General features: G+C 39.2%; 2 protein-coding genes across 8 annotated transcripts in view; one reads left to right on the top strand and one right to left on the bottom strand.

Moving 5' to 3' along the window:
* The window catches only part of ABCB4 (ATP binding cassette subfamily B member 4), a 106,854-nt gene extending 90,428 nt beyond the window's left edge, over positions 1–16,426 (top strand). For all 5 annotated transcript variants that reach the window (XM_082398207.1, XM_082398205.1, XM_082398206.1 and 2 more), the window contains 2 exons: positions 7,977–8,123; positions 16,173–16,426. In XM_082398207.1, coding sequence (XP_082254333.1) covers positions 7,977–8,123; positions 16,173–16,376 — 351 coding nt within the window. In that variant the 3' untranslated portion in view covers positions 16,377–16,426. The remainder of the gene's footprint in view (positions 1–7,976; positions 8,124–16,172) is intronic.
* The window catches only part of CROT (carnitine O-octanoyltransferase), a 105,839-nt gene that overhangs the window by 19,986 nt on the left and 69,365 nt on the right, over positions 1–16,488 (bottom strand). Inside the window, exon 18 of one of the 3 annotated variants that reach the window (XM_082398378.1) lies at positions 5,341–5,435. The exons of 1 other annotated variant lie outside the window; for it this stretch is intronic. In XM_082398378.1, coding sequence (XP_082254504.1) covers positions 5,402–5,435 — 34 coding nt within the window. In that variant the 3' untranslated portion in view covers positions 5,341–5,401. Of the gene's footprint in view, positions 1–5,340; positions 5,436–16,288; positions 16,398–16,488 lie in introns of those variants that run through there. One more of the 3 variants, XM_082398374.1, reaches the window with a different exon arrangement.

Genomic DNA, 16,488 nt, shown 5'->3' with positions numbered 1-16,488 from the left:
GCATTAATTTTGTATCCTGCTACTTTACCAAATTCATTGATTAGCTCTAGGAGTTTTCTGGTAGCATCTTTAGGATTCTCTATGTATAGTATCATGTCAACTGCAAACAGTGACAGCTTTACTTCTTCTTTTCCGATTTGGATTCCTTTTATTTCTTTGTCTTCTCTGATTGCTGTGGCTAACACTTCCAAAACTATGTTGAATAATAGTGGTGAGAGTGGGCAACCTTGTCTTGTTCCTGATCTTAGTGGAAATGGTTTCAGTTTTTCACCATTGAGGACAATGTTGGCTGTGGGTTTGTCATATATGGCCTTTATTATGTTGAGGAAAGTTCCCTCTATGCCTACTTTCTGCAGGGCTTTTATCATAAATGGGTGTTGAATTTTGTCAAAAGCTTTCTCTGAATCTATTGAGATGATCATATGGTTTTTCTCCTTCAATTTGTTAATATGGTGTATCACATTGATTAATTTGCGTATATTGAAGAATCCTTGCATTCCTGGGATAAACCCCACTTGATCATGGTGTATGATTCTTTTAATGTGCTGTTGGATTCTGTTTGCTAGTATTTTGTTGAGGATTTTTGCATCTTTGTTCATCAGTGATATCGGCCTGTAGTTTTCTTTCTTTGTGACATCTTTGTCTGGTTTTGGTATCAGGGTGATGGTGGCCTCGTAGAATGAGTTTGGGAGTGTTCCTTCCTCTGCAATATTTTGGAAGAGTTTGAGAAGGATAGGTGTTAGCTCTTCTCTAAATGTTTGATAGAATTCACCTGTGAAGCCATCTGGTCCTGGGCTTTTGTTTGTTGGAAGGTTTTTAATCACAGTTTCAATTTCAGTGCTTGTGATTGCTCTGTTCATATTTTCTATTTCTTCCTGGTTCAGTCTCGGCAGTTTGTGCATTTCTAAGAATCTGTCCATTTCTTCCAGGTTGTCCATTTTATTGGCATAGAGTTGCTTGTAGTAATCTCTCATGATCTTTTGTATTTCTGCAGTGTCAGTGGTTACTTCTCCTTTTTCATTTCTAATTCTATTGATTTGAGTCTTCTCCCTTTTTCTCTTGATGAGTCTGGCTAATGGTTTATCAATTTTGTTTATCTTCTCAAAGAACCAGCTTTTAGTTTCATTGATTTTTGCTATTGTTTCCTTCATTTCTTTTTCATTTATTTCTGACCTGATCTTTATGATTTCTTTCCTTCTGCTAGCTTTGGGGTTTTTTTGTTCTTCTTTCTCTAATTGCTTTAGGTGCAAGGTTAGGTTGTTTATTCGAGATGTTTCCTGTTTCTTGAGGTAGGCTTGTATTGCTATAAACTTCCCTCTTAGCACTGCTTTTGCTGCGTCCCATAGGTTTTGGGTCGTCGTATCTCCATTGTCATTTGTTTCTAGGTATTTTTTGATTTCCCCTTTGATTTCTTCAGTGATCACTTCGTTATTAAGTAGTGTATTGTGTAGCCTCCATGTGTTTGTATTTTTTACACATCTTTTCCTGTAATTGATATCTAGTCTCATAGCGTTGTGGTCGGAAAAGATACTTGATACGATTTCAATTTTCTTAAATTTACCAAGGCTTGATTTGTGACCCAAGATATGATCTATCCTGGAGAATGTTCCATGAGCACTTGAGAAAAATGTGTATTCTGTTGTTTTTGGGTGGAATGTCCTATAAATATCAATTAAGTCCATCTTGTTTAATGTATCATTTAAAGCTTGTGTTTCCTTATTTATTTTCATTTTGGATGATCTGTCCATTGGTGAAAGTGGGGTGTTAAAGTCCCCTACTATGATTGTGTTGCTGTTGATTTCCCCTTTTATGGCTGTTAGTATTTGCCTTATGTATTGAGGTGCTCCTATGTTGGGTGCATAAATATTTACAATTGTTATACCTTCCTCTTGGATCGATCCCTTGATCATTATATAGTGTCCTTCTTTGTCTCTTGTAATAGTCTTTATTTTAAAGTCTATTTTGTCTGATATGAGAATTGCTACTCCAGCTTTCTTTTGATTTCCATTTGCATGGAATATCTTTTTCCATCCCCTCACTTTCAGTCTGTATGTGTCTCTAGGTCTGAAGTGGGTCTCTTGCAGACAGCATATATATGGGTCTTGTTTTTGTATCCATTCAGCCAGTCTGTGTCTTTTGGTGGGAGCATTTAATCCATTTACATTCAAGGTAATTATCGATATGTATGTTCCTATTCCCATTTTCTTAAATGTTTTGGGTTTGTTATTGTAGGTGTTTTCCTTCTCTTGTGTTTCTTGCCTAGAGAAGTTCCTTTAGCATTTGTTGTAAAGCTGGTTTGGTGGTGCTGAACTCTCTCAGCTTTTGCTTGTCTGTAAAGGTTTTAATTTCTCCATCACATCTGAATGAGATCCTTGCTGGGTAGAGTAATCTTGGTTGTAGGTTTTTCTCCTTCATCACTTTAAGTATATCCTGCCACTCCCTTCTGGCTTGCAGAGTTTCTGCTGAAAGATCAGCTGTTAACCTTATGGGGATTCCCTTGTGTGTTATTTGTTGTTTTTCCCTTGCTGCTTTTAATATGTTTTCTTTATATTTAATTTTTGATAGTTTGATTAATATGTGTCTTGGCGTGTTTCTCCTTGGATTTATCCTGTATGGGACTCTCTGTGCTTCCAGGACTTGATTAACTATTTCCTTTCCCATATTAGGGAAGTTTTCAACTATAATCTCTTCAAATATTTTCTCAGTCCCTTTCTTTTTCTCTTCTTCTTCTGGGACCCCTATAATTCGAATGTTGGTGTGTTTAATGTTGTCCCAGAGGTCTCTGAGACTGTCCTCAGTTCTTTTCATTCTTTTTTCTTTATTCTGCTCTGCAGTAGTTATTTCCACTATTTTATCTTCCAGGTCACTTATCCGTTCTTCTTCCTCAGTTATTCTGCTATTGATCCCTTCTAGAGTATTTTTAATTTCATTTATTGTGTTTTTCATCATTGCTTGGTTCCTCTTTAGTTCTTCTACGTCCTTGTTAAATGTTTCTTGCATTTTGTCTATTCTATTTCCAAGATTTTGGATCATCTTTACTATCATTATTCTGAATTCTTTTTCAGGTAGACTGCCTATTTCCTCTTCATTTGTTAGGTCTGGTGTGTTTTGACCCTGCTCCTTCATCTGCTGTGTGTTTTTCTGTCTTCTCATTTTGCTTATCTTACTGTGTTTGGGGTCTCCTTTTCACAGGCTGCAGATTTGTAGTTCCCTTTGTTTTTGGTATCTGTCCCCAGTGGCTAAGGTTGGTTCAGTGGGTTGTGTAGGCTTCCTGGTGGAGGGAACTAGTGCCTGAGTTCTGGTGGATGAGGCTGGATCTTGTCTTTCTGGTGGGCACGTCCACGTCTGGTGGTGTGTTTTGGGGTGTCTGTGGCCTTATTATGATTTTAGGCAGCCTCTCTGCTAATGGATGGGGCTGTGTTCCTGTCTTGCTAGTTGTTTGGCATAGGGTGTCCAGCACTGTAGCTTGCTGGTCGTTGAGTGAAGCTGGGTCTTGATGTTGAGATGGAGATCTCTGAGAGATTTTCGCCGTTTGGTATTACATGGAGCTGGGAGGTCTCTTGTGGACCAGTGTCCTGAAGTTGGCTCTCCCACCTCAGAGGCACAGCCCTGATGCCTGGCTGGAGCACCAAGAGCCTTTCATCCACACAGCTCAGAGTAAAAGGGAGAAAAAATAGAAAGAAAGAAAGAAAGAGGATAAAATACAGTGAAGTAAAATAAAGCTATTAGAAAGCAAAGCTATACAGACAAAATCTCACCCAGAAGCATATACATATACACTCACCAAAAAAAGGAAAAGGGGAAAAATTAATATATCCTGCTCCCAAAGTCCACCTCCTGAATTTGGGATGATTCATTGTCTATTCAGGTATTCAACAGATGCAGGCACATCAAGTTGTTTGTGGAGTTCTAATCCGCTGCTTCTGAGGCTGCTGGGAGAGATTTCTCTTTCTCTTCTTTGTTCGCACAGCTCCCCGGGCTCAGCTTTGGATTTGGACCTGCCTCTGCATGTAGGTCGCCTGAGGGCGTCTGTTCCCGCCCACACAGGACGGGGTTAAAGGAGCAGCTGCTTCGGGGGCTCTGGCTCACTCAGGCCGGGGGGAGGGAGGGGTACAGAGGAGGCGGGGCGAGCCTGCAGTGGCAGAGGCCAGCGTGACGTTGCAGCAGCCTGAGGCGCGCAGTGCATTCTCCCGGGAAAGTTGTCCCTGGATCACGGGACTCTGGCAGTGGCGGGCTGCACCGGCTCCCGGGAGGGGCGGTGTGGAGAGTGACCTGTGCTCGCACACAGGCTTTTTGGTGGCGGCAGCAGCAGCCTTAGCGTCTCACGCCCGTCTCTGGGGCCCACGCTGATCGCCGTGGCTCGCGCCCGTCTCTGGAGCTCGTTTAGGCGGCGCTCTGAATCCCCTCTCCTCAAGCACCAGGAAACAAAGAGGGAAGAAAAAGTCTCTTGCCTCTTCGGCAGCTGCAGACTTTTTCCCGGACTCCCTCCCGGCTAGCTGTGGTGCACTAACCCCTTCAGGCTGTGTTCACGCCGCCAACCCCAGTCCTCTCCCTGCGATCCGACCAAAGCCCGAGCCTCAGCTCCCAGTCCCGCCCGCCCCGGCAGGTGATCAGACAAGCCTCTTGGGCTGGTGAGTGCTGCTCGGCGCCGAGCCTCTGTGCGGGAGTCTCTCCGCTTTGCCCTCCGCACCCCTGTGGCTGCGCTCTCCTCCGTGGCTCTGAAGCTTCCCCCTTCTGCCACCCGCAGTCTCTGCCCGCGAAGGGGCTTCCTAGTGCGTGGAAATCTTTCCTCCTTCACGGCTCCCTCCCACTGGTGCAGGTCCCGTCCCTATTCTTTTGTCTCTGTTATTTCTTTTTTCTTTTGCCCTACCCAAGTACGTGGGGAGTTTCTTGCCTTTTGGGAGGTCTGACGTTTTCTGCCAGCGTTCAGTGGGTGTTCTGTAGGAGCAGTTCCACGTGTAGATGTATTTCTACTGTATCTGTAGGAAGGAAGGTGATCTCCGCATCTTACTCTTCCGCCATCTTCTCTCCTCCCTCCCAGTTTTTTTTTGTTTTAAATTTTATTTATTTATTTATTTATGGCTGTATGTTGGGTCTTCGTTTCTGTGCGAGGGCTTTCTCTAGTTGCAGCAAGCGGGGGCCGCTCTTCATCGCGGTGCGCGGGCCTCTCACTGTCGCGGCCTCTCTTGTTGTGGAGCACAGGCTCCAGACACGCAGGCTCAGCAATTGTGGCTCACTGGCCCAGTCGCTCCGCGGCATGTGGGTTCTTCCCAGACCAGGGCTTGAACCCGTGTCCCCTGCATTGGCAGGCAGACTCCCAACCACTGCACCACCAGGGAAGCCCTTCCCCAGTTTTATTATACTTCTCTGCATTTGTATATGTTTGTAATTCTATGCAATTTTATTCCATGTGTAGACTCATGTATCCACTACCCCTGTCAAGATATGGAACGTTTTCATCACCACAGATTCCTCACGTTGCCCTTTTATAGCCATACACCCCTCTTCCCTGCCCTTACTCCCCACGACCCCTGGCAACCACTAACTGTCCTCCATTTCTGCAATCTTATACTTTAAGAATGTTATGTAAACATATGTACAGTATATAACCTTGTGAGATTAGATTTTTCCCTCAGCATAATTCCCTGAAGCTGTTGTATATAACTGTAGTTCATGCCTTTTTATTGCTGAGTAGGGTGGATCCATGGTCTGGATGACCCACAGCTTTTTAAATTTTTATTGGGGTATAGTTGATTTACAATGCTGTGTTAGTTTCTGGTGTACAGCAAAGTGAATCACTTATACATATACATTTATCCACTCTTTTAGATTCTTTTCCCATGTAGGCCATTACTGAGTACTGAGTAGCGTTCCCTGTGCTATATAGTAGGTCCTAATTAGTTATCGATTTTATATATAGTAGTGTGTATGTGTCAATCCCAATCTCCCAATTTATCCCCCTCCCCTTACCCGCTGGTAACCATAAGTTTATTTTCTACATCTGTAACTCTATTTCTGTTTTGCAGAGAAAAGGGAACCCTCTTGCACTGTTGGTGGGAATGTAGATTGGTACAGCCACTATGGAGGACAGTATGGAGGTTCCTTACAAAAAGTAAAAATAGAGCTACTATATGGTCCTCAGCTTTTTTAACTAGTCACCTGTTGAAGCACATCTAGGTTGTTTCCGTTTGGGCTATTAAGAGTAAAGCTGCTATAAATACTTGTGTACAGGTTTTAGTGTGACCCTAAATTTTTATTTCTCTGCGATAAATGCCCAGGAGCACAATTGCTAGACCATATGGTAATTGCTTGTTTAATTTTATAAAAAACTGCTAAACTGTTTTCCAAGGTGGCTCTGCCATTTCATTTTCCCACCAGCCAGTATGAGGGATACAGTTGCTCTGAATCTTTGCCAACATTTGCTGTTGCCACTATTTTTTCTACCATCCTGATAGGTGTATAGTGATATCTTACTGTGGTTTTAATTTGCATTTCCTAATGGCAGAGGACGTTGAACATTTTTTATATAGTTATTTGCCATCTATATTTGCTCTTTGGTGAAATGTCTTTTCATGTCTTTTGCCCATTTTCTAATTGGATTATTTTTTACTGTTGAGTTTTGACAGATTTTTATATATTCATGTTACTAGTCCTGTGTTGAAAATGTAGTTTGCAAATATTTTCTCCCAGTTTGTAGCTTATTTTTTCATCCTTTTAACAGGGTCTTTTTCAGAGCTTCGGTTTTTAATTTTGATGAGGTCCAATTCATTTTTTCCTTTTACAGACTGTGCTTTTGATGGCAAGTCTGAGAACTCTTTGCCTAGCCCTTGGTCCTGAAGATTTTTCTCCACTGTTTATTTTCTAAATTTATGGTTTTACATTTTACTTTTAAATTCACACTCCATTTTGAGTTAATTTTGGTATAACGTTGTTTTTCTTTAGTGTTTTATTTCTTTGGAGAGGACCTGTACTCTCCAATTTCCACGGTCCCCAACACTCCCTATTTATTACCTCATTATAGCAGCTATGACTATAGCCAAATTGCAGTGAAATCAATATGGATTTGAAAAGTAAGAGTTCAGTGAAACAATTTTCACAGTGACTAGTAACTTGATCTTATTTTGAGTGCTGTGTATGTATTTTTTTCTCTTGATTATATATTCCTTAAGTGTAAGAACAGAGATTCATTTTTATACTTCCCACAGTTCTGGCATGATAGGTAGCTGGTAAATATTTAAGTGAATGAATGAGTTTAAAAAAGAATAAACTAGGCTCCATGTGGGTCATGTGAATATTTCAAATTAAAAATGTTATACCTTAGGGCTTCCCTGGTGGCGCAGTGGTTGAGAATCTGCCTGCTAATGCAGGGGACATGGGTTCAAGCCCTGGTCTGGGGAGATCCCACATGCCGCGGAGCAACTAGGTCCGTGAGCCACAATTACTGAGCCTGCGCGTCTGGAGCCTGTGCTCTGCAACAAGAGAGGCCACGATAGTGAGAGGCCCGCGCACCGCGATGAGGAATGGCCCCCGCTTGCCGCAGCTAGAGGAAGCCCTCGCACAGAAACGAAGACCCAACACAGCCAAAAATATAATAAAAATAAATAAATAATAATTTTTAAAAAATAAATAAAATAAAAATGTTATACCTTAAACATTAACATGTAACCTTTTTAGGACTCCAATGATAGCAGATCAACTGACATTTTGATAATGGTAGGAACTGGAGAATTAGTTGCAGCATACCATTGAAAACTAAGGTCATTAATTTTCTAGTTTGATTTTGAAAATGAATGTCCTGTTAAAAAAAAAATTAAATGGACAACTTGGTAGTCATTACAGAAACTTTTTAGTGATTCTAAGTAATTTTTTCTTATAATTAGAACTATCAAGTGTTAAGAAGTAAAAGTTTATTCAGTATGTCATTAGAATTTTTCTGAGCTAGAACTTTATTAACTTTATTAATGGCTAACTTGCAGAAATATGAAACAAGAGTGGGAGATAAGGGGACTCAGCTTTCAGGAGGTCAAAAACAGAGGATTGCTATTGCCCGAGCCCTCATCCGACACCCCCAAATCCTACTGTTGGATGAAGCTACGTCAGCTCTGGATACTGAAAGTGAAAAGGTATGGCCTCCTACCTCATGTCCCATTTAATTTATAAAATAGAACTTCTTTGTGCAGTCAACCATGAAAAAAACAGATAAACACACAAACAGCTCATGCAGCTCAATATCCAGGGGAAAAAAAAAAACCCAATCAGGAAATGGGCAGGGCTTCCCTGGTGGCGCAGTGGTTGAGAATCTGCCTGCCAATGCAGGGGACACGGGTTCGAGCCCTGGTCTGGGAAGATCCCACATGCCGCGGAGCAACTAGGCCCATGAGCCACAACTTCTGAGCCTGCGCGTCTGGAGCCTGTGCTCTGCAACAAGAGAGGCCACGATAGTGAGAGGCCCGCGCACTGCGATGAAAAGTGACCCTCACTTGCCACAACTAGAGAAAGCCCTCGCACAGAAATGAAGACCCAACACAGCCAAAAATTAATTAATTAATTAAAAAAAAAAAAGACATGGGCAGAAGACCTAAATAGTTATTTCTCCAAAGAAAACATACAGATGGCCAACAAGCACATGAAAAGATGCTCCACATCACTAATTAATGGAGAAATGCAAATCAAAACTACAGTGAGGTACCACCTCACATTGGTCAGAATGGCCATTATCAAGAAGTCAACAGGGACTTCCCTGGTGGCACAGTGGTTAAGAATCCACCTGCCAATGCAGGGGACACAAGTTTGATCCCTGGTCCTGGAAGATCCCACATGCTGCAGAGCAACTGAGCCCGTGTGCCACAACTACTGAAGCCTGCGCACCTAAAGCCCATGCTCTGCAACAATAGAAGCCACTGCAATGAGAAGCCCGTGCACCGCAAGGAAGAGTAGCCCCTGCTTGCCACAACTAGAGAAAGCCTGCATGCAGCAACAAAGACCCAACACAGCCATCCATACATAAATAAATAAATAAAATAAATAAAATTTTATTTATTTAAAAAAAAGTCTACAAATAACAAATACTGGAGAGCGTGTGGAGAAAAGGGAACTCTCCTACACTGTTGGTGAGAATGTGAATTGGTACAACCATTATGGAGAACAGTATGCAGGTTCCTTAAAAAACTAAAATTAGAACTACCATATGACCCAGCAATCCCACTCCTGGGCATATATCTGGAGAAAAACATGCTCTGAAAGGATACATGCACCCCAATGTTCATTGCAGCACTGTTTACAATAGCCAGGATATGGAAGCAACCTAAATGTCCATTGACAGATGAATGGATAAAGAAGATGTGGTACATATATACAATGCAATGCTACTCAGCCATAAAAAAGAACAAAATAATGCCATTTGCAGCAATATGGATGGACCTAGAGATTATTATACTAAGTGAAGTTAAGTCAGAGAAAGACAAATACCATTATGATATCACTCAAATGTGGAATCTAATTTAAAACTGATACAAAGGAACTTATTCACAAAACAGAAATAGACTCACAGACATAGAAAACAAACTTATGGTTGCCAAAGGGGAAAGGAGGGGGGAGGGATAAATTAGTCTGGTTTAAAAGTGTACATACTACTATATAAAATAGATAACCAACAAGGACCTACTGTATAGCACAGGCAACTATACTCAATATTCTGTAATAACCTATATGAGAAAAGAATTTCAAAAAGAATAGTTACATGTATATGTATAACTGAATTACTCTGCTGTACACCTGAAACTAACACACCACTGTAAATCAAATATTTCAATAAAATTTTTAAAAACAGGCAAGCACAGAAAAAGTAAACAAATGTAGATAGCAGTTATTTTGAGGTAGAATATTTTTTTGAATACCTTCCAGCATTTTCCATATTTTCAAAAATGACCACATATTACTTGTATAAACAAAAAAAGTAATGTTATTTTTTGCACTTTTCATTTGCTTCAGCACATTAATAATGGAAAACCTGGGAAATAAAATACTCAAAAGTGAAGTAGTTAAGTTTAAATCATTTTGTGACCAGTGTGAGAATCCATTTTTCTTATAAAGAACATAACTATATGCAAGATGGATTATGTAGCTACCCACCACCAGTCCCTCCCATCAGGAAACTTGCACAAGCCTCTTAGATAGCCTCATCCACCAGAGGGCAGACAGCAGAAGCAAGAAGAACTACAATCCTGCAGCCTGTGGAACAAAAACCACATTCACAAAAAGACAGACCAGATGAAAAGGCAGAGGGCTATATACCAGATGAAGGAACAAGATAAAACCCCAGAAAAACAACTACATGAAGTGGAGATAGGCAACCTTCCAGAAAAAAGAATTCAGAATAAAGATAGTGAAGATGATCCAGGACCTCGGAAAAAGAATGGAGGCAAAGATCGAGAAGATGCAAGAAATGTTTAACAAAGAACTAGAAGAATTAAAGAACAAACAAACAGATGAACAATACAATAACTGAAATGAAAACTACACTAGAAGGAATCAATAGCAGAATAACTGAGGCAGAAGAATGGATAAGTGACCTGGAAGACAGAATGGTGGAATTCACTGCTGCGGAACAGACTAAAGAAAAAAGAATGAAAAGAAATGAAGACAGCCTAAGAGACCTCTGGAACAATATTAAACACAACAACATTCGCATTATAGGGGTCCCAGAAGGAGAAGAAAGAGAGAAAGGACCAGAGAAAATATTTGAAGAGATTATAGTTGAAAACTTCCCCAACATGGGAAAGGAAATAGCCACCCAAGTCCAGGAAGCGCAGAGAGTCCCAGACAGGATAAACCCAAGTAGAAACACACCAAGACACATGGTAATCAAATTGGCAAAAATTAAAGACAAAGAAAAATTATTGAAAGCAGCAAGGGAAAAATGTCAAATAACATACAAGGGAACTCCCATAAGGTTAACAGCTGATTTCTCAGCAGAAACTCTACAAGCCAGAAGGGAGTGGCATGATATACTTAAAGTGATGAAAGGGAACAACCTACAACCAAGATTACTCTACCCAGCAAGGATCTCATTCAGATTTGATGGAGAAATCAAAAGCTTTACAGACAAGCAAAAGCTAAGAGAATTCAGCACCACCAAACCAGCTCTACAACAAATGCTAAAGGAACTTCTCTAAGTGGGAAACACAAGAGAAGAAAAGGACCTACAAAAACAAACCCAAAACAATTAAGAAAATGGTAATAGGAACATACATATCAATAATTATCTTAAATGTGAATGGATTAAATGCTCCAACCAAAAGACACAGGCTTGCTGAATGGATACAAAAACAAGACCCATCTATATGCTGTCTACAAGAGACCCACTTCAGACCTAGGAACACATACAGAGTGAAAGTAAGGGGATGGAAAAAGATATTCCATGCAAATGGAAATGAAAAGAAAGCTGGAATAGCTATACTCATATCAGATAAAATAGACTTTAAAATAAAGAATGTTACAAGAGACAAGGAAGGGCATTACATAATGATCAAGGGATCAATCCAAGAAGATATAACTATTATAAATATATATGCACCCAACATAGGGGCACCTCAATACATAAGGCAACTGCTAACAGCTATAAAAGAGGAAATCGACAGTAACACAGTAATAGTGGGGGACTTTAACACCTCACTTACACCAATGGACAGATCATCCAAAATGAAAATAAATAAGGAAACAGAAGCTTTAAATGACACAATAGACCAGATAGATTTAATTGATACTTATAGGACATTCCATCCAAAAACAGCAGACTACACTTTTTTCTCAAGTGTGCACAAAACATTCTCCAGGATAGATCACACCTTGGGTCACAAATCAAGCCTCAGTAAATTTAAGAAAATTGAAATATCAAACATCTTTTCTGACCACAACACTATGAGATTAGAAATGAATTACAGGGGAAAAAACGTAAAAAACACAAACACATGGAGGCTAAACAATACGTTACTAAATAACCAAGAGATCACTGAAGAAATCAAAGAGGAAATCAAAAAATACCTAGAGACAAATGACAATGAAAACACAATGATCCAAAACCTATGGGATGCAGCAAAAGCAGTTCTAAGAGGGAAGTTTATAGCTATACAAGCCTACCTCAAGAAACAAGAAAAATCTCAAGTAAACAATCCAACCTTACACCTAAAGGAACTAGAGAAAGAAGAATAAACAAAACCCAGAGTTAGCAGAAGGAAAGAAATCATAAAGATCAGAGCAGAAATAAATGAAATAGAAAAAAAGAAAACAATAGCAAAGATCAATAAAACTAAAAGCTGGTTCTTTGAGAAGATAAACAAAATTGATAAACCATTGGCCAGACTCATCAAGAAAAAGAGGGAGAGGACTCAAATCAATAAAATTAGAAATGAAAACGGAGAAGTTACAACAGACACCGCAGAAATACAAAGCATCCTAAGAGACTACTACAAGCAACTCTATGCCAATAAAATGGACAACCTGGAAGAAATGGACAAATTCTTAGAAAGATATAACCTTCCAAGACTGAACCAGGAAGAAATAGAAAATATGAACAGACCAATCACAAGTAATGAAATTGAAACTGTGATTAAGAATCTTCCAACAAACAAAAGTCCAGGACCAGATGGCTTCACAAGTGAATTCTATCAAACATTTAGAGAAGAGCTAACACCCATCCTTCTCAAACTCTTCCAAAAAATTGCAGAGGAAGGAACACTCCCAAACTCATTCTACGAGGCCACCATCACCCTGATACCAAAACCAGACAAAGATACTACAAAAAAAGAAAATTACAGACCAATATCACTGATGAATACAGATGCAAAAATCCTCAACAAAATACTAGCAAACACACTCCAACAACACATTAAAAGGATCATACACCATGATCAAGTGGGATTTAGCCGAGGGATGCAAGGATTCTTCAATATACGCAAATCAATCAATGTGATACACCATACTAACAAACTGAAGAATAAAAACCATATGATCATCTCAATAGATGCAGAAAAGGCATTTGAACAAAATTCAACACGCATTTATGATAAAAACTCTCCAGAAAGTGGGCATAGAGGGAACCTACCTCAACATAATAAAGGCCATATATGACAAACCCACAGCAAACATCATTCTCAATGGTGAAAAGCTGAAAGCATTTCCTCTAAGGTCAGGAACAAGACAAGGGTGTGCACTCTCACCACTATTATTCAACATAGTTTTGGAAGTTTTGACCATGGCCATCAGAGAAAAAAAAGAAATAAAAGGAATACAAATTGGAAAAGAAGAAGTAAAACTGTCACTGTTTGCAGATGACATGATACTATACATAGAGAATCCTAAAAATGCCACCAGAAAACTCCTAGAGCTAATCAATGAATTTGGTAAAGTTGCAGGATACAAAATTAATGCACAGAAATCTCTTGCATTCCTATACATTAATGATGAAAAATCTGAAAGAGAAATTATGGAAACACTCCCATTTACCAATGCAAGAAAAAGAATAAAATACCTAGGAATAAACCTACCTAGAGAGACAAAAGACCTGTATGCAGAAAACTATAAGACACTGATGAAAGAAATTAAAGATGATACCAACAGGTGGAGAGATATACCATGTTCTTGGATTGGAAGAATCAATATTGTGAAAATGACTATACTACCCAAAGCAATCTACAGATTCAATGTAATCTCTATCAAATTACCAATGGCATTTTTTAAGGAACTAGAACAAATCATCTTAAAATCTGTATGGAGACACAAAAGACCCCGAATAGCCAAAGCAGTCTTGAGGGAAAAAAAAAGGAGCTGAAGGAATCAGACTCCCTGACTTCAGGCTATACTACAAAGCTACAGTAATCAAGACACTATGGTACAGGCACAGAAACAGAAACATAGATCAATGGAAAAAGATAGAAAGCCCAGAGATAAACCCACGCACCTATGGTCAACTGATCTATGACAAAGGAGGCAAAGATATACAATGGAGAAAAGACAGTCTCTTCAATAAGTGGTGCTGGGAAAACTGGACAGCTACATGTAAAAGAATGAAATTAGAACACTCCCTAACACCATACACAAAAATAAACTCAAAATGGATTAAAGACCTAAATGTAAGACTGGACACTATAAAACTCTTAGAAGAAAACATAGGAAGAATACTCTTTGACATAAATCACAGCAAGTGTTTTTTGACCCACCTCCCAGGGTAATGGAAATAAAAACAAAAATAAACAGATGGGACCTAATGAAACTTCAAAGCTTTTGCACAGCAAAGGAAACCATAAACAAGACGAAAAGACAACCCTCAGAATGGGAGAAAATATTTGCAAATGAATCAACGGACAAAGGATTGATCTCCAAAATATATAAACAGCTCATGCAGCTCAATATTAAAGAAATAAACAACCCAATCCAAAAATGGGCAGAAGACCTAAATAGACATTTCTCCAAAGAAGACATACAGATGGCCAAAAAGCACATGAAAAGCTGCTCAACATCACTAATTATTAGAGAAGTGCAAATCAAAACTACAGTGAGGTATCACCTCACACCAGTTAGAATGGGCATCATCCGAAAATCTACAAACAGCAAATGCTGGAGAGGGTGTGGAGAAAAGGGAACTCTCTTGCACTGTTGGTGGGAATGTAAATTGATACAGCCACTATGGAGAACAGTATGGAGGTTCCTTAAAAAACTAAAAATAGAATTACCATATGATCCAGCAATCCCACTACTGGGCATATACCCAGAGAGAACCATAATTCAAAAAGACACATGTACCCCAATATTCATTGCAGCACTATTTACAATAGCCAGGTCATGGAAGCAACCTAAATGCCCATTGACAGATGAATGGATAAAGAAGTTGTGGTACATATATACAATGGAATATTACTCAGCCATAAAAAGGAACGAAATTGAGTCATTTGTTGAGACGTGGACGGATCTAGAGACTATCATACAGAGTGAAGTAAGTCAGAAAGAGAAAAACAAATATCATATATTAACGCATGTATGTGGAACCTAGAATAATGGTACAGATGAGCCAGTTTGCAGGGCAGAAGTTGAGACACAGATGTAGAGGACGGGCGTATGGACACCAAGGGGGGAAAACCGCGGTGGGGTGGGGATGGTGGTGGGATGAATTGGACAATTGGGATTGACATGTATACACTGATGTGTATAAAATTGATGACTAATAATAACCTGCAGTATAAAAAAACAAAGAAAACAACTAATACTAAACTTTCTTTGGGTTATTTGTATGGAAATATGTTAATATAAATGTTTCAGACATTACATGAAATTTCTAAAAATCTTATATGTTCTGGTATAATGTTATAAGTCATAATTCTAGTTATTACTTTAAAATGTATATCTCAGAAATAGCTAAATTTCCTTGTCTACTGCATTATTATGAACTTTCATCATATCTTTAACCATGGTCATTTTTAAGTCTTTCGTCATTTACAGACAGTTCTGGGTGTACTCTGATGCTTTTGCAAGTATGTTCCTATAAAAGGGTTTCACCTTCAAGGAATTCATGGAAAAGACTCTGACAAGTACAGGTTTCTGGTAACTGACTATACTGCTGAAGTGAATGAATAAGCATTTTCAGAACTCTAATGGAAAACTGATGAACTCATAAAAGTGCTAACAAAAGACCAAGATGAAAAAAAAATTAATTACATGGGAGTGAGTGAACTGATGAGGATGATTATAATTTTTGTGACTTTGTTTGAATTTTAAAAAAAATCCCACAAGGACTCAGAGGCAAAAAATATACAAATCAATTTTCACTGCAAAGTAAAGGAGCTGTTACTGTGGAGGAATTACTGGACTGAATGTCAATATTATGACATAGTATGAGTGTGTTTCGTGTTTGGTAATTGCAATCATGGTTGCTTTTGTTGTGGTCATCCATTTACAATGCTTGGTGTCAGTCTATTTATCTCTTGTAAAAATAAAATACAGTGTGTGTGTGTGAAAAAAAAGATGGATTATGTAAAAACATGCATAAAGCTAAAGATTCAAAATGAGACAAGAAAGGTAATTTTCTTTTGTACAGATGGTAAAATATTTAGATTTCCTTTACAGTTAAAACTTATTTCTACAATTTTTAAGATAAGGCTTCTGTTCTGATTTATCAATAGATTGTCCAAGAAGCTCTGGACAAAGCCCGAGAAGGCCGTACCTGCATCGTGATCGCTCACCGCCTGTCCACCATTCAGAATGCAGACTTGATAGTGGTGATTGAGAACGGCAAAGTCAGGGAGCACGGCACGCACCAGCAGCTGCTAGCACAGAGAGGCATCTATTTCTCTATGGTCAGTGTCCAGGCTGGGACACAGAACTGATGAACTCTTGTTATAGTGTATCTTAAAAATAAATACAAATCATTCTACAACTTTTTCTGATTTAGAGACTTCTTTTCTAAGTCATCATAAAATATAGGTATATCTTATTCCA

The sequence above is a fragment of the Balaenoptera borealis genome (assembly GCF_965194805.1).
Source record: "Balaenoptera borealis genome assembly, chromosome: 7".
NCBI lineage: Eukaryota > Metazoa > Chordata > Mammalia > Artiodactyla > Balaenopteridae > Balaenoptera > Balaenoptera borealis.
This window is presented reverse-complemented; position numbering and strand designations above follow the sequence as displayed.